The 21,554-nt window shown below is 41.1% G+C and overlaps 1 protein-coding gene and 1 pseudogene across 1 annotated transcript in view; one reads left to right on the top strand and one right to left on the bottom strand.

Moving 5' to 3' along the window:
- Window positions 1-5,566: 5,566 nt before the first annotated feature.
- The window catches only part of LOC139739938 (tudor domain-containing protein 1-like), a 38,984-nt gene continuing 22,996 nt past the window's right edge, over window positions 5,567-21,554 (top strand). Inside the window, exons 1-4 of the mRNA XM_071650538.1 lie at window positions 5,567-5,603; window positions 15,352-15,579; window positions 18,639-18,717; window positions 20,245-20,333. Coding sequence (XP_071506639.1) covers window positions 15,491-15,579; window positions 18,639-18,717; window positions 20,245-20,333 — 257 coding nt within the window. The 5' untranslated portion in view covers window positions 5,567-5,603; window positions 15,352-15,490. The remainder of the gene's footprint in view (window positions 5,604-15,351; window positions 15,580-18,638; window positions 18,718-20,244; window positions 20,334-21,554) is intronic.
- LOC139739886 (uncharacterized) lies at window positions 6,058-6,773 on the bottom strand (annotated as a pseudogene).

Raw genomic sequence — 21,554 nt, 5'->3', positions numbered from 1 at the left:
GTCATCTTTCAGATGGTTTGGTTCTCACTCTGAGATCTGGATTAGGGCCAAAACCTAATTCTAGGCCAGTAAGTTGAACAAAGCTCAAAATAATGCAACTGCGACGGTTCGTAAAACCCGCATTGCTCTTCACCCTCGCAATTCGGGTTTCACGAACCGGCGTATCTTTACTGCGTCGGTTCGTGAAACCCCTTTTTCTCAATTTCTCGATATTTCGAGTACCGTCGTTTTTTTCTTTCTTTGATAAAATTAAGAATAATTAATTTTGTGATCTAAAATTTTGGGATTTGGTAGAGTTTTGAAAGCACTTTCATTTGGTACCAATATCTCGATTTTGAAAATTTTGACCAAAATCGAAATAGCGTCGGTTCGTGAAAACGCCGACGAATTATGTCCTACATGTTCATGATTATGTACCTAATATGTATCGTGGTTTATGCAAGTCAAACGACTTTGCGTTGAATTTACTTTGTATATTTCCTGCATTTTCATGATTATGTAACTTATGTATATTGATTTGCAGAAAATAAAGTATCTATCAAACAAACTCCTGATGTCACTCATTCAAGATTCCCCTAAAAGTGTACTTCCTTCTGATGATCACGTGACGATGATGTTGGTAGTCCAACATCCTCCATTGCGTCTGGTGCCTCCAACTGGAGTCGAACTTTCACAATTCCCAATTTCCATTCAGAGATTCCCATTTACTACAGGTTGACTTTTATAGCAGTGGTTTAGAATAATGTTCTCTTATTACTTAATGTCAGAATACGTATAATGAAATGTCATGTGGGGGGGGGGGGGGGGGCTGTGGCATAGTGGATCCGACTCCCGAACCGAGGACCCGGGTTCGAATCCCGCCTAGTGCTTACATCCTTGGACAAGATTTTTTTACCCATACGATGTCCTGCTCGACCCAGGTGTATAAATGGGTACCTGGCAACGCTAGGGTAATAATAATGGCAGGGCCCTCTGGTAGAGCAGTGACAACACTGAAGAGGCTACCCTGGGCAAATAAGACCTTTTTTTTCTTATCATTATAACTATCATTATCATTATTATGTGCTATATATGAATATCTATTTTTTTATCTACGTTTGATTAACGTGTGTTGCTGTGCACATTTGCTGGGCGAATTTGGACGAACGGCGGACGAATGAGAAACGAATGCAGAGTGACCAAAACTTTCAATCAGCGGATGCTAAGCGAACACAGAGCGGATTGTCATTCCGTTCGTCATCGCCCGATCCGCTCAAGATTTTGGACATGTCTGCGAATCTCTGCGAACAACGAACGTCAAGCGGGTCACGAACGACGAGCAACGGATGTGAGCGTATGTCCAAATTTTCGGATCCGATGGGCATTCGTTGGCTCGATCCGCTCCAGTGTGACGGGGGCTTAGTGAGAGCGTCGTTAAAGCGGGAAGGTCGTGCTTTGATCAAGAAAGCAGCAGCGGGACCATGTCGTCGGTGTCTAGTTTAGACTATTTTTCCCGTTCTTGTGCCGCTGTTACTACGGTCAGAAAAACCTGGAATTGTTACGCTCATCCCGCGGTATTTACACTGTCACTGCTCTCTCCCCGTTTGAGCTACGATTCAAAATAGGTCAATCTTGATGGGGAGATGAGGAAGAAATTTTGAACCAGTTCAAAATTTCTTCCCGATCTGTAAAATTGCGAGATCCAACCCCATCACCCAAACGCTGCTGCTACGATGCTCCCGGTCCCCGTACACTTTTGCCGCTCTCTCCCGATCTGACAGATTGAATAGATCGGGATGCAGATCTTGATAGTGGAATTACATGTGGGGACACTTTAGGAACACTCTGTGGGGCCTCGTACAGCTATATAACTGGTTTCGGTGTTTTTGATACCTCGTTGAGTACTACTTCCATTGCAAAAGAAATTATAGCAGTGATTCTTTTCACTTAGAATAAAATAATACGGGAGCACTTTCCAGCTACTGGCTGGGGGCCCCTTAACTGGATAGGTTTGTGTTTTACGTATCTCAGCTGTTAATTCCACTAGCTGCCAAGGAAAATAGGCATACATGACTCTTTTCACCTAAAAACACTTAATTCATATGGGGTGGGAATACCTTGGGGCTATACCTGTCAAGGGCCCTGCATCCGGGCCAATATCGCACCTCTTTTAATCGAATTCTTTAATGTTGAATTAAATTTAGCAAAAATTTCGCCTAGATGACATGGTAGTTCAATGTCATATTAATCTCTTCATTCAAATTTATTTTGAAGCATTCACATTACCTCTAACCTTATTCTAAATAACACTTTTTCAACTGAAATCCATATATAAGACAAGTACCATTCCACTACAATATCCGTTCATTCATAAATTCATAGTGATATAGTCACGTGATTACATGCTGCGCTCGTTCATTCAAATTGATTTCTGGCCATCTAATTCAACATGTTCTGCAGTCAATTAAACAGATATGTTCATGCTTGGCCTCTTTCCTTATTTTCTTTCATCGTAGTTATTGTTTTGTAAGCATCATAGCATTTCATGTTTTCGTATTCTTTAAAAGAGACTTTGACACCATTTTTTTAACGTGCTTTTTGAATCCAAAGAAGTAAGAAGCCACAAATTATCTGGCCGTTACGAGCGCTTTATTACGAGCGGTCGGCCAGTTCCAAGAAGTCAAGGTTATGATCCTCAAATGTTTTTTTTTAAATAATTCTTTCTATGTCTTCTAGAGATATACGTCTGTATCTATTGTGCTGTCATGACTGTAAAAAATGAAGTTAATCTGCATTACTGGTACACGTATAGGCCTATAACGACATGTACATGAAAGAGAAGGAGCGTTACCAGTCTGGTTACAGAACAACCAAATCCAGTTATATTAGATAAGAAATGTGATACGTTTACTGCTTTATAACAGTAATTCATAGATGAAACGAAAACACACATAGAAAGACATGTTAAAATGATCTGAAACAAAGAAATAGCATGATTTGAATTTGAATGAACACGTTTGGAATTTGACTGTCTTTCGCAAAATTTAATGGCTGAAATACCCTTTTCGGCAAGTCAAGGCGAATTTTAATGAACGTAGGGTACCAGCCAATTTGAATACCCATTTTACGAATTCGAACCTTCTATCAAATGAACCAACAAAAGTGCGAAATTGGCTGGGAAAACCTAACTGGCTTTGATGTTTTGGGTATCTATGATGTTAACTAAGGCCTACTTCGATTGTAAAAGAAAAACAACTATGACTCTTTTCAGCTAAATGATGTCATAATAATTATGTGGGGGAGGGGCACTGTATGGCTATTGTAACCTGGGCCCAGTACAAGATGAAATGACTGGTTTTCGTAATATGGTCATCTTAGTTGTGCACTATACAGACGTATGCTTCTTTTGCAAATTTCTTGAGTGTTTTGCTACTGTAACCTATGGGACCCCGTATACAGGATAAGATGACTTGCTGTAGTGTTTGTGATATCTCTGTTCAGTAGGCCCTGATATTAACGCTACAAAAGAATTTGTAAGACCATTTTCAGCTGATTCACAGTACATGTATAATGGATGGGACACTGTGGAGCTACTGTCTGGGGCTCTGTGCAGGATAAAATAACTAGCCTTGGTGTGTTGAATATCTCTGATAGGTACATGTACTTCTTCCAGTGCAAAAGAAATTACCCGTGTTTGGGGCTATACTGTACGGGGCCCCGTACAGGATAAATTAACTGGCTTTGGTATTTTGGATATCTCTGATGGGTACTACTCCCATTGCAAAAGAAATTAGCCGTGACCCTTTTCAGCTGAATGAAACTAATGTGTGTGTGTGTGTGTGTATGTGTGTGTATGTGGAGAGGGGGGGGGGGGGGGGGGAGGCACTTTGGGGCTACTGTCTGGGGCCCCGTACAGGATAAAATAACTGGCTTTGGTGCTTTGGATATCTCTGATGGGTATACTTCCATTGAAAAAGAAATTAGCCGTGACCCATTTTGGCTGAATGAAACTAATGTGTGTGTGTGTGTGTGTGTGTGTGTGTGTGTGTGTGTGTGTGTGTGTGTGTGTGCTGGGGGGAGGGGGTGCACTTCGGGGCTACTGTCTGGGACCCCGTACAGGATAGAATAACTGGCTTTAGTGTTTTGGATATCTCTGATGAGTATGCCTACTACTTCCAATTGCAAAAGAAAGTAGCCATGACCCTTTTCAGCTGAATAAAATCAATGTGTGTGTGTGTGGGGGGGGGGGGGGGAGGGAGCAATTTGGGGCTACTGACTGGGGCCCCGTGCAGGATAAAATAGCTGGCTTTGGTGTTTTGGATATCTCTGATGGGTACTACTTTCATTGCAAAAGAATAGCCGTGACTCTTTTCAGCTGAATGAAACTAATGTGTGTTTGTGTGTGTGTGTGTGTGGGGGGGGGGAGCTCCTTTGGGGCTACTGTCCGGGGCCCCGTACTGGATAACATAGCTGGCTTTGGTGTTCTTGGTATCTCTGATGGGAACTCCTTCCATTGCAAATGAAATTAGCCGTTACTCTTCTCAGCTGCACGAATGAAATCAATATTTGTGTGTGTTTGTACGTATGACCTATGGGGGGTGGGGCACTTTGGGGCTACTGTCTGGGGCCCCGTACAGGATAAAATAGCTGGCTTTGGTGTTTTGGATATCTCTGATGGGAACTACTTCAATTGCAAAAGAAATTAGCCGTGACTCTTTTCAACTGAATAAAATCAATGTTTGTGTGTGTTTGTACGTAGGCCTATGGGGGGTGGGGCCCTTTGGGGCTACTGTCTGGAGCCCCGTACAGGATAAAATAGCTGGCATTGGTGTTTTGGATATCTCTGATGGGAACTACTTCCATTGCAAAAGAAATTAGCCGTGACCCTTTTCAGCTGAATAACACCATATTTGTGGGGCCCTTTGGGGCTACTGTCTGGGGCCCCGTACAGGATAAAATAGCTGGCATTGCTGTTTTCATGATAAGTACACCCAAAGGAACAATATCCACCAACTTTTGTCCGTGACCCCCTTCGGCTGAATAAATCCATTTTTCGGGGTCTCTTTTTGTGGTCCCTAGGCTTACGGTACAGGATGTGACTTGCCAGCAATTCATTTTATTGACCCTTGGACACATCCTTATATGATGAGACCATTAAAAAGTGTGACCCTTTTCAGCTGAATAAATCTTCTGGGCCCCCGGTCTAATAGTTCATAACTCAAAGAGTGCAACCACAGATTTTCACACAGGCCCCCTACTCTTTTTTATTTTCATTTATTATTCTTTTCTTTTTATGTGGGAGCAATCCGAGCTTGCACGCATGCACTTTTTATTTTGGGGAGCACGTGTCCGTCCGCCGTACGCGCCGCACTGCACTACGACATTTGCAAGGTGTATGCATTGCATGTATTATCTAGTGCATGTACATGTATGTTGCATGCAGCTCGGTGCTGCTCATGCCATGCTTTCATGACAGACTCGACTCGACGTCACCCACCCAATACCCAGGCACGGCGCGGCGCGGCGGGCAGGCGCTAGGCAGGCATGCATGTGCAGCTTTTTGTAAACAACATCATTCAGCTGCCTACACTGACACTGTTGTACCTATCAACGTAGGAACACGGGTAAACAATTAATTTACTGAATTGAATCATTGTCAAGGTTAATCTACGTCATTGCTCCCACAGTGATAAGCGACTGAAGCGTATGCACGATTGCAGATTGTTGTTGGATTTGTGTAAACGAGTGTTGTTGGTGAATCGAACGAATGTTGACTGGCTATGCAACCTCTGTCTGCTGTCTGAATGCCCTAGGAAAGCACGTTGTCTCGGCCACGTGCGTGCATACATGCTGCCATATCTACTGCAGTATTGCACTAACGTAGGTTGATGTGTCAAGGTGACGGACATGTTGATTGTTGACGTGTGTTTACTCATACCATAATTACTTCTTCTTCTTGTCAGTAGTCTGCTTCCTTCAACCTTGAAGATTCTCGCAGAACTTGGTGATAGTGTGTGTCATAGGGGTAAGGTGCATGTGCCAATAATTTACAGGGTGCAAGTAAAAACTGCCTCGATTCTAGCTGTTGCTGCCTTCCGTCAGCAGGAGACGAAAGGCGTTAACTGAAGAGGCCGTCACAACATCGTCAGGGAGGGCATTCCAGGATCTAACAGTTCTAGGAAAGAACAAGTTTTGGTGCTGTTGTGTCCGGGATTGAGGGATGTGGTAGCCTTGGGTGTTCACACCTCTGGATGGTCTGGTGGATTTGGTGATGAAAGCCTCACAGTTGAATGGTACAAGCTGGGTGTGGATCTTGTAGAAACTAGAACATCACAAGACGCAGATGTTCACGTCTCTGTTGTAGTGATGTCCATCCCAGCTCCTGCAGCATTGATGATACACTTGATGTATTCCGATATCGGTTTAGAGTGTATCTGGCTGCCCTCCGCTGGATCATCTCCATCTTGCTGATATTCCTTGCAGTTGATGGATCCCACACGGAGGAGGCATATTCAACTAGAGGTCTGACCAGTGTTCTGTATGCTGTGGTTTTGAGTTTCGGTGAGTGGAGGTGTAGATTTCTTCTCAGGAAGGCCAGGGTGTTATTAGCTTTTTGGCAGACATTGTCAACATGCTTATTCCAGTTTAAGTCTGATGTTATTGTGTCGCCGAGGTACTTTGTGGCTTCCACAGGGGTCAGGATTGAGTTGTTGAGTTTGTACTGATATACAGATCCGTTTCCTCTTCCTAGAGACTGATATTACTTTACACTTACTGATGTTCAGCTCCATCATCCATTTGTCTGTCCATTCACCGAGCATGTCAAGATCTTGTTGCAGCTGTTTGGTGTCAGCATCCGAGTGGATTGTGAGGTAGACAATGGCATCGTCAGCAAACATTCGGACCTTTGATCTAAGTTGGTCAGGCAGGTCATTTATGAAGTACAGGAAGAGACACGGACCTATGTACGGACCCCTGCGGCACTCCAGAGTCTACGTCAACATGTGATGATCTACAGCCATCGAGAAGTACCTGTTGTTTTTGGTTCTTCAGAAAGCTGGTAATCCAACGATGGCTGAGTCCTCTAACTCCATAGTAGTCAAGCTTCTGAAGGAGGCGCTGGTGGCCGACCTTGTCAAAAGCCTTGCTGAAGTCCAGCACCAGGATGTCTGTCTGTTTTCCTTCTTGTAGGCTTTTCATCAGGTCACTCACCAACCCCAACAACTGGAGCTCACATGATCTTTGTTGTCTGAAACCATGTTGGAGTGGGTACAGGATGTCTTGGTGATTTCCATGCGCCATGATGTTGCTTGCTAGGATGTGCTCCATCAGCTTACAGGAGATGCATGTAAGGGAGATGGGCCTGTAGTTGCTTGGGTCAGCTCTATCTCCTTTCTTGAAGACTGGCACTATGTTTGCATGTCTCCAATCATCTGGGATTTCTCCTGAGTTGTAGGACTTCCTGAAGATGTTACACAGGCAAGGTGCAATGGTATTCGACAGCTTATTACTTATGAATTACAGCGAATTACTTATGAACCGTGCCTGTGTCACACATCCGCCTGTCATCTAGTTGTTGTCTATCAAGTATCATATTCATGCCTGGTACAGACTGATGGAAAGTGGATTGAGAAAGAGTGAAATAATTACCCTGTGCTGTGTGTGGCACACTTTGTACAGCTGAGTCATGTCTTGACCGAAAGATCGGTCTGTATCTGTCCGTCGGGGAATGTTCCGCGGAGACTACGTCTGGCTTCACGGATCCCCTCCGTATACTAGGACAGCGTCAATGGCAAAATATAAAAAGAGTCCTCCGGACAGACGGATCTTTCCGTCTAAGTCATGTCATACGACAAGTTGACCATTTTGTGTGTGTGTATGTGTGTGTGTGTGTGTGGCAGGGGCTATTTTATTCATTGATAGACAGCCTGTTGCAAGCTGCATGACTGCAAACGTGGATAATATTGTTCTAGGCTTAAGGCCAAAAAAAAAAAAAAAGATGGTTTGTTTGCCCTTCACGACCGACCGAAAATAACGGAAATTTACAAGTTTATTTTTCCCACAAATTTCATCATCTGCAAATTTGTGAATGGTTTTAAACCCAAAATTATCCATTTTAAGCTAAAGAAAGAATGAAAAAAAAAGTCTAAAAATGTTTTTTTTTCATCTCATCGACCCGTCGTAATCGTGTTCAGGCCTCGCGGGGCCGCAGGCTGCGTTTTAAAGCATGCATTGCATGCTACATGTAGCTACCTTTTTGGCTCATGTGCATAGGTAGTGCGCTAGCTAGCTACCGTACCGGCCACAGCGCGACTACCAAGATGGCTACTTTTGCAGTATCCGTTATCAGCTGCCATGGTGTGAGAAAACTGTTTAGAGTTCAGTTGCCAGCATCTCACTGGAAGGTACTTCGGAGCTTTTTGCAAAATTCAACAAAGGCTGCATTTATTATCTTTCCCTTGTTTGAAACAGCTTTCAAAAGCTTTTTCCAAAGCCCTGTCGAAAGCCGTTTCCAAAGCCCATTAGAAACGGCTTCCAAAATAGTTGCGTTTATCAACTCATCGCGAACACGAAAACTGGCCCTGTCACTTTGCAGCTGCATTGCGCGATTTGACTTAAATACTGTAACCGCAGTACAAAGCCGTTTCAAAACAGCTTTGCGTTTATCTTGCTTCAAAGGGTTCTAGAAACAGGTTTCTGGAGACCTGTTTCTGAAAGCACAAATTTGTGGCTTTCGAAAAGGCTTTCCGAACCCCATTATCAAAACAACTTTGCGTTTATCAACTCGTAAAAAATCCTTGAAAGCCGTTTGGAAAACCTGTTTCTGCCAAGAAAAAGACTTGATAAACGCACCCAAAGATGAACGTTTTAAGTGTTTGTCAGTGTTTCTGCCTCCCCTACGGGCCCTGGCAAGACGTAAATTTGAGTGAATCCCTTGGAGTTTTGAGTGCAGTAAACTTGCGCCACATCCTGTACAAAGTTGAACTAGAACTCATGCCAGAAGGATGAGTGTATTACGAGATGCCCTGCCAAAGTTACAAAATTACATCCATGGGTAAAAAGGGTATTTAAAAAGAAACCCCCCCCCCAAAAAAAAAAAAAAAAAAACCCAACCTACCGACCCTCTTGGGTTTTGACAATTAAGGGCAGACAAATTTTTTTTTTTTTTTGGCCTAACCGCAGCCCGGCCCAGGCGGGGAACTTGTATCTGTAGTTTCTAACTACTGGTACTTAAACTAGTAGTCTAATGTCAGTATCGTAACGAACACGAGTTGGGACTGGTCCCTCGGCCAATCAGAGCGTGGCTTACATTAAATGGTGACTTGAAGAGTGGCCCTCTGCCCCTGATTGCTGCAAATATGTTGGCCTAAAATGAACGATTTCACAAAGTTTTGTGGGAAGGCTGCTAAAAACAGGGCTAAATGATAGAGGGCGCATGTTCAGGTTTGCATCAGATGGCATATCAGACATGCATTTACCGCACGCATGCAATCTGCAGTGCTGTTATAACCTAGCCTCTTATTGTGCGTACCTCCTATCGCCTCATTCGATCATGCCACAGACCGGAACATTCCCCTGCCGCAAAGTCGGACACCAGCCACCAACAGGGACATACCGGGATACATACCTTCGTGCAAAGAGGGACACGCTGACTTCACTTCCACTATTCGCTTTTGACCATGCAAATCACTAAATGAGCTGATACAGGAAATAATTTTCAAACTCAAAATTGATTAGCAATTTCAGCTGATGAACAAAATATTTCACATGGTATCCTGTACACTTCTATGGAAGAAGACTACTATACAAAAGTTGGTTTGTGGAGCAGTGATGTAAAAATGCACCAGGAAATTATTCCCTGCGATATGTGTGTCCTTTGTGTTGAGTGAGTTGTTTTTGTCATATTTATAGTACAATGAGTGATCCTAGATTTCTTCTAACTCTTCTGAGAGGGTTTAAGATTTTCCAAGGGTGCAAAAGTGTTTAAAAGTACCATATATATGCCACAAACCCGTAGGATTAGTGTACAACTCCCAGGGCCCTTGGGTAAACCTTGATCTAATCAATCATGGATTTGGGTGATACGAATGGCGATTAAAAAAAAAAATACAGCAACCTCTGTGTGACTTGGGGTGTGTTTATGCTCAGTTTGCAAAGGCAGAATCAGCGTTTTGAAATGATTATTCAAAATGCTGATTCAAAACGCCGTTCACGGGAGCACTGTTTATGCTCACTTTCTTCGAGTCTTGGAAAGAGAGTTTGTGATTGCTTCGCTGACCTCAGCAGAGGCAGGTCAAATTGGAGCGCGAGCTTTTTTTGGAAGTTCTGGCCTGAGTGTGTGCATTGTTCATGTTCGTTGCCTGTCTACATAATTTCGATTGCTTTACTAATACACACGTACATGAACTGTAGACAATGATGGGAAATACTTTATTTATTTCTTCTACAAATCGTTGACAAAATGGGAATGTTTGATAATATTGTGAGCTCTTCATGCATTAATATGTCTGTCACCATGTACAGTAAGTACAGTAATGTACCAACAGGGAGCTCGAGGGTCAGCAATTGCAAATTGTGTTGCGAAGCACAGTACAAGGTCGGCTGGCCTGGCGCTCTCATTTTCAAGTGAACTGGAAAGGCGATGGAGATGACGTAATTTAAACGCGTTTGTGATGTGAGTTGTGTTTATGCTTCCCTGTCAAATGTGATTAGTCAGAAACGCCGATCGTAAAGGCACCTTTTTGTGCATTTTGGATCAGCGTTTTGAATCAGAGTTTCTATCGAAGAGCATGAACGCAACAGCGTTTTGCACTAATCACGTTTCAAAAGCCTGATTTTGGCCCCAAAATGGAAGCATAAACACACCCTTGGTCTAAGATGCATGAGCTGGAAATTGCTTTACTCGAACCCTCCAAAAATTAAAAATCCTGATATTTTTCCCATGCATTGGTGGTAAATGTACAATGTAGCTACATTAAATTTCTGCTGATCAACTTAAAAGCTTAAGTAATGGGTCGAACAATTCAATGCAATGGGGTAGACCTACTGACCGTACTGTGACAGTCTTCTGACTGAGCTGTCGGTTATTTGGATTTGGCTGACAGGACTGCACATACGGTGTTACCTTTCACTCCTAATTGATCCATCAACCCCTGTTGTACATATTTTACTTCACTCAGTGAGAATATTTCCCCCATTTTATCATTTATATCATCATAGCGAAAAAAGTGAGAATAAAGAGGGTCTCGCATCTTGAATGGAAAGATAAAGGTGAGAATCAAGACTGGTTTTGCCGAGAGTGAGCACGTGCACGTCCTGGCCTACTGAATGGATGACATGCAGTACTCCAGATATTCACACTTTCCTAGGTATGGCTGTGTGCTGTGCCCACCCACCAACAAGAATGTTGAAGATTGGAACCAGCTGAGTGTGCAGTTCATCTTCTGCAGTTGTTTTTCGTGATCGTTTTCAGTTATCAAAGGGGAATTCTGGGCTAGTTCAAAAGCTCGCCTGGAAAGGGGGGGTAAAATTTTGTAAGCATGACACTGACAGTGAAAACTTTATCAAAATATGATAAGGATGAGGGAAGTTGTGAGATTATGAAGTTTTGCTAATTTTATGCAGAGCAATGCACAAAAAATTGATCTGAATATGCTGATGATGTCGTCACCTCACAATTTTGCGAGTTAATTACAACAAATTACATGTTAAATTGTGTGCCGATGACACCATCAGCTCACTCATTCGCATTCTCATATGGACTATTTAAGGAGTGTTGCATAAATTAGCAAAATTTCATGAATACATGACATCCCTGATTTGTATACAATTTTGATGAAATTTTCCCTGTTCTAATTAATTTTCACTCTTTTCTTTTCAAACTAACTTTTTCTTGGTGTGGAATTCCCCTGTAACAAATTGTCGAAGGATTTTACCCTTTGTTGATCAATTCCTGAATCTGAACTAAAAGCCTGCAGTTTGTTATTTCATGCATGATGAAATTTGACGTAATTTATTGAGTTACTTCTTTTACTGTCATGTATGCCAGTGATTGATTGGTTATTAAAGAAATATTTCTGGCTGACTTGAAGGTGAATTGTAATGTAGACCGTTCAGTTGAAGGTAAACTCCTTTTTTGTTCAGGTTTGCTATTTAGTTCAGTTTGTATTGGTCCTCACAGGTTTTCACCACTTCTTATTGAATGTCTATGCTATTTCCCCCATCACCTTCATTCCTTTCCTATTCTGATGTACTGTAAACGCTGTTCAGTTTTTGCAGTACATAACATTGATAACTGCATATTTCACCTTTTTCGGCTAGCGCAAATTCTAAAACCTGTGAAAATATACACAATTCTATCTGCCCATTTTGAATGGGTTGACAATTTGTATAGCATGAGTTCAAGAACCTAAGAACATGTTTTTGAGCTGCTCAGTGCAAAAAAAAAAAAAATTAATCTTGTGAAAGTATTGACGTTTACAGTATGCATTAATTTCACATATCTCTTGTGTTCAAATTTTTATGCCTCCGCCACGAAGTGGTGCTGGAGGCATTATGTTTTCGGGTTGTCCGTCCGTCTGTCCTTCTGTCCATCCGTAATGAATTTTGTGGACAGCGTAACTATAAAAACCTTTTGAGGTATCCTAATGAAACTTGGCATGTATGTGTATTAGGGGGTGAAGTTGTGCCTATCAACTTTTGAGTGCACCTTAAGGTCAAAGGTCAAAAGGTCAAATATGTAAAATTTCACTATTTCCACCATATCTATGCATTGCGTGAAGATATTTTCTTGAAACTTAGTGTATACATGTTTTACCCGATCAAGATTCTATGGTGAAAGTTTGGGATCATGAGGTCAAAGGTCAAAGGTCAAAAGGTCAAGTAAAAATATAAAAATTTCACTTTTTTCTCCGTACCTTGGAAATTGTTCAAGGTATCTTCATGGACTGACTGGCAGTGATTATCTAGAGAATTTAGGGTTCATGGAATCGAAGGTCAGAGGTCAAAGGTCCAGGGCAACACTTCAAAATTTTACTATTTCCCTCATATTTGTGTAATGCCAGCAGTATTATTATAATTTTTTTTTTTTGGTGTATGCATGGATAACCCAATAGAGATTCTCTTGGTAGTTTCTTCTTCTTTTTTTTTTGCCGCAAAGGTCAAAAGGTCAGAGGTCAAGTGAAAGTGCTGAACTAACTTTTTCCTCCATATCTCGAAAGTTACTCTCCTGAAAGTTATCTTGAAACTTATTTATGCATGTTCTGCCTGACAGTGATTTTCTTACGAATGTTAGGGTCAAAGGCCAGATGAAAATGGTAACAATTTACTGTTCAATACAGAAATTGCACTTTTTCTCCATACCTTGAAAATTACTCAATGCATAAACTTCTGAATGGGTCAAAGTGAAGTTAAAGTCCTGAAATCCCCAAATACATGCTCTCCTATTTATCCAATTAAACCTAGGTCAAGGAAGGTGAACATTCAACACATTTGTGACAAACTTGTTATTTTAATATTTGGCCAATTTTGTTAAAATGTAATCACACATTGTCCACATGTGCTATAGACCTATTAGGAGAATCATGCATTATGGCGGAGGCATACCAGTCGCCATAGCGACATTTCTAGTTGTGTTATGTATTCACACAGCAGGTTGCTAGCTCTCTCTTACTTCCTTTCATTGGTAGTTTAGGTAAATTTATAAGCTCTTACATTTTAGTTGGCCACCTTCAATTCTTTTACCTCTTTGGTTCTCTTTCTTAATATGAATATGTTAATATATGCAAATTTTACCATGCATATACATCTATGTTTATTTTGCTAAATTTTGCTAAATTTTGCTGAGGGCAAGCAGCCTCAGAATAAATCAGTGCACCCTGGGACTTCAACACTCATGCTGTACTAGTGTCCAGCACTATGTAGCGTCGTAGTGGTAATGAAATGTGTGTGTGTGTTTAATCTTCCCCTCACTTTGTGCTATAAATTGGCTCAAAATAGAACTAATCACCTTCAGTGGATCAAGGTATTGTCCAGACAAATAGATTAGCAACTTTATGGTAATCAAGAGATTCATCATCAGATTACCTTGATATAATGAGATCACATGTGAAAATGCATTTGATAATAATAATGATAAACAATCAGGGCATGGTCTTAGTGAAATTATCAGGAGATGAGTCAAAGTGTTTACGAAGAACTCATTTATTGTCTTATTTCTGAAATGTGTTTCTCACACACTTCAAAGCAAGGACTTGTTAAGACTGAAATTTTGCAAATGACTTTCCATATTGAAGAGCTCTGTCACACATCCATGACCTGTCAATCACTGGTTGGCTGGCATTGGTCCTTACCATGGCAACATAGTCATAACTATGCTTCGCCTCCTCAGTTGCATTCAAAGGTTAACCCATTCGTTATGTTAACACACAAGAACAGAATTGAGCAAAACCTTATTTGAAAATTACCTGTGAGCCACAAGTGGGCATAATTTATTTGAGAAACATGTTTTGAAGATGTATGGATTTAAGTTTGCTTGCACAATTACTGAAGTGACTTTGATTTTGCATGAAATGTGTTTGTTTACATATTTATGGTGAAGTTGTCTGTTGTGTGATGATACCTTCTTTAGCTTTGAATGCTGTAGTGTACTACAAATTGTTTTGTGACTGTTGCGTATCATTTTCTGTTGTTCATTCCTGGAACTGTTACCTCCTGTTTTGACAAGCCTACGTATCTCTTGATATTATTTCCATCTGTAATACATGATGATGTTACATTAAAAGGATGTAATGTTATTGACCTTAAAATGTCACATACAGTGTACAGCAAGGCTCGACACTATAAACATGTATATCGCAGGCCACCAAAATCATCAAAGTTTTTTGATGGCCCTCCAAAATAACGAAAAACATAAGAAATGATGTAATTTGATTAAGCATTCAGATCATAAAATAAACCTTAATAATCATGTGTAAATTGGTGGATATGATAAAGTGCTTCAAATAGTCAAGGTCAAAGGTCACCAAAGGTGGCTAAAACTGGTATTTTCTGGCCATGGCTTCCACTAGCTTTGATGATAATGGTACTGGAAAAAAAGTGTTCCAATGGATGTATAAATTGGAACCATTTCCTTTATGCAGAGAGGGTAAAGGACCAATCCTTGATTGATGGTCAAGATTGCCTGTGGTCAAGATTGTCTGTGGTCAAGATCATTGATGGTCAAGAACAGTGAAATTCAAAATGACAGTGAAGGGAATTGTACTTTGATATGAATAATACCATGATTGCTTGAGAAAGTAGTCCAGTGGATTGTGCATTGCAATGAAAATGCTCATACGTTTGGTCTTATTTCTGTCTCATCTTTGCCGACAGTTCGCCCCCACTCTACAACTCGCCCCAGGTATACTCCTCTCCCCAGCTGTACAGCACGCCCCCGTGCTACAACACGCCCCCGTGCTACAACACGCCCCCACGCTACAGCACGCCCCAACACTATAATTCACAACCCGTCATGGATTCGTGGAACCCAATGGAAGAGGACTTCCATAATCAGGGCTTCAACTCTTACAACAGAGGTCCAGCCATGGGACTTGGCGGAAAGTAAGACCATCACACCTGTCACATTGAGTCTATGTCATTTGTGATGCATCACCATGAAAGCAATATTAGATAGGCCTACAGCAAAAATTATTATTTGTTGTTTAGCAGATACTGATTCTCCAGATACTGAACTGTACATTGACATATAATTTGCTCTATTTCATTGCAAGAAGATAAGAGAAAAGATGGTGAATTTGAAACTGTAAAAGCTGTATTGCTAGAATGTATTTTCCAGGCATTTTCTTCTGCTAATTATCTACTGTGCACTCCCGTTATAATGAAATGCTCGGGACCGGCAGTTTTCTTTCGTTGTAACAAAATTTCGTTATAACCGAACAAATACAATATATAATAATGAAAACAAGGAAGCCAAGCATATATGATATTCTGTTTGTTGCATACTTGTCATACACTGAAAATAACACAAGTAGTTATTGTCCCCGCCGAACGAGTTCGAGCAGGGGACTATGAAACGGGCTCCGTACGTGTGTGTGTCCGTGTGTGTGTCCGTCCGTCCGTGTGTCCGTGTGTCCGTGTGTGATCAAAATCTTCAATTTGCTACTACTCTGTCATTTATGAGCCAATTTTGATTCTGTTTGCTTTATATGATAGCACTATGTGGGAGCTTTGAAACTTCTACACTTAATTTCAGTTGTGACCTTTGACCTTGACCTTTGACCTATATTGTACATTTTGCTACAAAATGCTACTCCTTCGCCATTTCTAACCCGATTTTGATTCCGTTTGCTTTATGTGATGGCACTAGTTAAGGGCTTCAAAGCTTCTACACAGAAATTTGACCTTTGACTTCTTTGACCTTTGACCTTGATTTTTTTACCTTTATTGTGCATTTTGCTACAAAATGCTACTCCTTCGCCATTTCTAACCCGATTTCGATTCCGTTTGCTTTATGTGATGGCACGAGGTGAGGGCTTCAAAACTTCTACACAGAATTTTGACCTTTGACTTCTTTGACCTTTGACCTTGATTTTTGACCTATATTGTACATTGGCTACAAAATGCTACTCCACCATTTTTAACCCGATTTTGATTCTGTTTGCTTTATGTGATGGCACTAGGTAAGGGCTTCAAAACTTCTACACAGAATTTTGACCTTTGACTTCTGTGACCTTTGACCTTGATTTTTGACCTGTATTGTACATTTTGCTACAAAATGCTACTCCTTCGCCATTTCTAACCCGATTTTGATTCCGTTTGCTTTATGTGATGGCACTAGGTGAGGGCTTCAAAACTTCTACACAGAATTTTGACCTTTGACTTCTTTGACCTTTGACCTTGATTTTTGACCTTTATTGTGCAGTGGCTACAAAATGCTACTCCTTCGCCATTTCTAACCCGATTTCGATTCCGTTTGCTTTATGTGATGGCACTAGGTGAGGGCTTCAAAACTTCTACACAGAATTTTGACCTTTGACCTTTGACCTTGATTTGTCACCTGTATTGTACATTTTGCTACAAAATGCTACTTCCGGCAGGGACATATATTACGCACCGCGTAATTTCTACTTAAATTCCTTGTTCAATTTCAGATCATTGTATTACCATAATGCAAGTTCCCCTCGAAAACAGTGCGTGACACACCAAGCGAACACACTGTGATGTAACGCGTTCGCCCATGCAGAGACGCTGTAAATGCTTGTTCCGCTATGTATTTTCGAAAGCTATCCTCAGTTTGTTATAACGGAGCACATTTCTTTTGTTTTTCTTTGTCAGTGGTGCTCGGAAAAGACTTCGTTATCACGAGAATTTCGTTATAACCGTGTTTGTTATAAGCGAATTTTGTACCATAGACGTAAATGGCGATAATTTTGGGACCAGAAGTTTTACTTCGTTATAACGAAATATTGTTATAACCGTGTTCGTTATAACGGGAGTCCACTGTATTGTCTTTATACGGGTAACGTGATGATGTACCAGATATGTGTTAAAATGAAGCATTGGTATGCATCAATAGTGAATTCAAAAGAACACGTCATAGATACTGTATGTGCAACTACTGTGGAGCAGTGATAACTTGATCATTGTGAATTGCAGTTAGCTGTCTTTTATGCCTCCTTCATGAAAGGAGGTATTATGTCATGGGGTTGTCCGTCTGTGCTCCGAATTCAAATTTTGTGGACAGCGTAATGATCAGAACCATTTGAGGTATGCAAATTAAGCCTGGTTTGTAAATAAAAGCTGCATGTCAACTTGTGGGTGCAGACACTCATAGTCTAATGTCATAGGTCAAGGTCAAATTCCAAAATTTTGCTATACCCCCCCCCACCTCTGCAATGCCTGAAGGTATTTGAGTGAAAGTACATCAAGATTCTCTTTCAAAAGCATCTACAGGGCCATTGGGTGAAAGGTCAAATGCAAATGCTAAACTTTAACTTTAATCTCCATATCTTCGAAATGGCTCAAGGTATCAAAGGCTCAAGGCTCAATTGTATCTTAGTGAAACTTTGTAGATACACACGTACTGCTTGACTGTGATTCTCTTGGGAAGTTTGGGTCACAGGATCTAAGGTCCAGGGTCAACAGTCGTGTTAAAGTACATGTACTATGATTATGTATTTGCAGAAAGTAGTGGGCTTTGGAGTCAAAGTGGAGTCATACTTGCCCTTAGTAACAAATCTACCATCCGAATGAATCTTAGTTCAAGGAATATTGTATATTCACTCAGCACATTTTGATGTTGTGCCTTCAAACTATCAAACATTTCATTTCAGTTTCTTGCTAATCATAAGAAATGGAAATCTGTTGAGATATACCATAGACCTATTGGGAGAATAATGCGATATGGTGGAGGCATACCAGTGGCCATAGCAACATTTCTAACTTTACAAAACTGTTTTGTGCAGACCACAAGGTTTCTTGCACATAAACTGGTGAGATGTCTGGAGTGTGATGATATAACAAGTTTCACAATTTAGAATAAAGGAACGTGTAAAATATAATGATTTTGACCATTGAAATATGTTGTGGAATAGAATGGGCATAAGGTGTAAGTTGATAACAGTTTTCACCATCGCCAGTTTTGTGTGTCACCTCTGCAGTGAATCACGTGGACACACAGGGGCGGGACCACCGAATCTCAAACTTCATGTCGGTGGACTCCCAACAGAAATGACTAATGTGAGTATTCTCATCTTGGTCTTCTTTGCATCCGTTGCATTGCATTTTGCTTCATTTATTTATTCTTATAATTTCTATGAGTATTCGTGTACTTTAAAAAGAATACATATATTTATTTGTATATTTGATAGTCTATTGATCAAATCCATGAAAATTATTTTATGAGTTTCTCTTCCCAAAAATCATAGCCATGTCATAGATATCACATTGGCATGTGTCTTGAAAGCAAAAACAGATTCAATCTTCCTTATGCCCCAGTCACATAGACATCCCGGATCACCCCGGACCATCCCGGACCACCCCGGATCTGATCCGGGGAGAGATCCGTGTTGACGCTGGGAGGCCAACGCGGCAACTTTTGGAAGTCAAAAACATCTGGCGTCATTCGGGGATTGCCGTGCTGGCAGAGCAATCCGGGGTGGTCCGTGTGGCTGCCGTGTAGATGCCGTGTTGATCCGTGTAGCTGCCGTGTTGATCCGTGTAGCTGCCGTGTTGATCCGTGTAGATGCCGTGTTTGTCCGTGTAGACGCCACACTCTTCCGGCCTTATCCGTGTAACTGCCGTGTTGATACCGTGTGTACAGTCATACCAGAATCCCGGATCTCCCCGGATCTCCCGGATTTCCCTTGACGTCCCCGGATTTTCCCGGATCACCGTGTAGATCCTTGAGCGTCCTCGTTTATACGTGACTGGGGCATTAGCCCAACAGTCCCCTTTAAAGGAGACATCCAGATGATTTACATTTTTTTTACTGTAACTAATATCACTACTTAATTCTGGTAAAATATGGGAAAGATGGGAATTCCATAATTTTCCTTTGTTGTATATCTCTCAAAGTCAACTGTACGGTGGAATAGACTTAATAATCTGAAGGATTCTGCATGAATGCAAAGAGGGATGTTTTGCTGGATTAACAGGAGGTGGAAAATCGTGAAAGGGGATGGCTAGTAACTGATCAGTGGGAATCAGTGGGAATGCTGGGGGACGATTGTTCCAATTCTTGTGGGATTCATTTAAGAGAACATTATCTATTGTGTGAAAATTGTTTGCTTCAGAACAGTCTCATATTCAAGTAATGTGCAGTTTAATGCCCCATCACTGTACAGGCATGTTAACCTGGAAACATTAAACTGCACATTACTTGAATATGAGACCATTCTGAAGCAAGTAATTTTCACACAACAATAGATATATGATGTACTCTTAAATTAATCTCACAAGGATCGGAACAATCATCCCCCAGCATTCCCACTGGTTCCCACTGATCAGTTACTACCCATCCCCTTTAAGCGCAGAATGATTCCATAATGATTAGGGGCTGTGTTTTTTTTTTCTTTTTTTTTTCTTTTTTTTTTTGGTATGAAGGGGCGGGGGAGTGGGGCTGGCTGAGGTCTGAGTGGAGGTCAAAGGTCACTCATGCCCTTTTTTTTCTAAATTCATTTATTAAAATATTTTTTCATTAAAAAAAAAAAAAGAGCCCCAAAATATTCCGCGGCCCCATTAATCATGCTTCCTTTTCTCTTACAGGAGGGTCTAACCAGTCTCTTCTCTTCAGTTGTCAAAGTTAGAAATGCCTATGTCATGCCAGCCAAGGGGGATCGTCAGTTCACCTTTGGGTAAGTCCCACAATGCACTTTTTTAGCACAGACAAAGAGCTAGAGAAAGAACAAAGAGTGAAATAATGTATGACTTCTGCCCTGAGGGTATCTTCAAAGATCTGGTGATAGCATCATGATCTTCAGGTATTATGATCCTTTAATTGAATGGATCTTCATTTGTTGCCCACTGTGAAAGACCATGACAAGCACAGACCTGCTAAACTAGAATTTCTGGCCAGGGAATATGTACACCAAAGTGAATTGCATTATGAATCCTCCACACAGACTATGGAGGTCAGCAGAAGATGTCTTCAACCGCTTCATATTTTTCTTTAGGGCCGCCTGCAAGAGCATGTTGTAAGAGCGTTTTCTGAAGTATTTCAGAGATGTCAGAATGTCAATAGTCAGGCCAGCAGTTGCAATACAGTCTTCCCATGATGCCTTCTCTTTATGCTACATATTTATATTTAAACTGCTGGCTCAGGACTGAAACGCCGAATGGTTTATGATGTTTTTATTTTCGCAAATTTTACGAGTCAGCTCCTATTCGCGAATAAAATATTGACTCTGATCCCGATATGAATGTGATTTCCACGTATACATAATCTATTCAGTACTTAAAACTCCACGATCACGAATTTACCCACTCGCGAAATCGTTGGGAAGTCCTGAATCACAAAAATTTAGACTCGCTAAATATATGGCGTACGGTATTCCAGTATCTTCAGCCCAGAGTAGTTGCTTTGAATCAAGCATGTAGACATGATGTCCAACTTTCAGTTTCAGAACTCCAGTCCAGGCAAGACTGTCTATAGTCTCTTAAAAAAGAAAAAGAAAAAGAAAAAACACCTAAAACGACTCTAGCTGTACAATTGGTTGATTGCTCATCATGTGATGTGCGGTCAAAAGTACATTGCACGCTGTCGTTGTTGAGCCGTGCACTTTTTGTTGGAACCAACCTTTGAAATACTGGGCAGGGGTCGCACTCAACTTTTTTTTAAACTAGCCAGGCGGACTACTTAGAATCAATTTTGACACTGAAGCAATATTTTGGCTAGCCAGACGGACGAGTAACTTCAGAATTTTATGATTTCTAGCTAGTCCGACGTGATTTTGGGTGGCCAATGGCCAGCGGACCATCGCCAATTTCGAACCCTGCTGGGTCACACATTGTCTGAATTTAGTGTACAAGTAGAGAATGGTCACAAGTGCAATGGTAGAAGGTTTAGCATGAAGTGA

The sequence above is a fragment of the Diadema antillarum genome, unplaced genomic scaffold (genome assembly GCF_040938485.1).
Source record: "Diadema antillarum isolate AM-2024a unplaced genomic scaffold, OU_Dant_1.0 seq00000821_RagTag, whole genome shotgun sequence".
Lineage (NCBI taxonomy): Eukaryota > Metazoa > Echinodermata > Echinoidea > Diadematoida > Diadematidae > Diadema > Diadema antillarum.
This window is presented reverse-complemented; position numbering and strand designations above follow the sequence as displayed.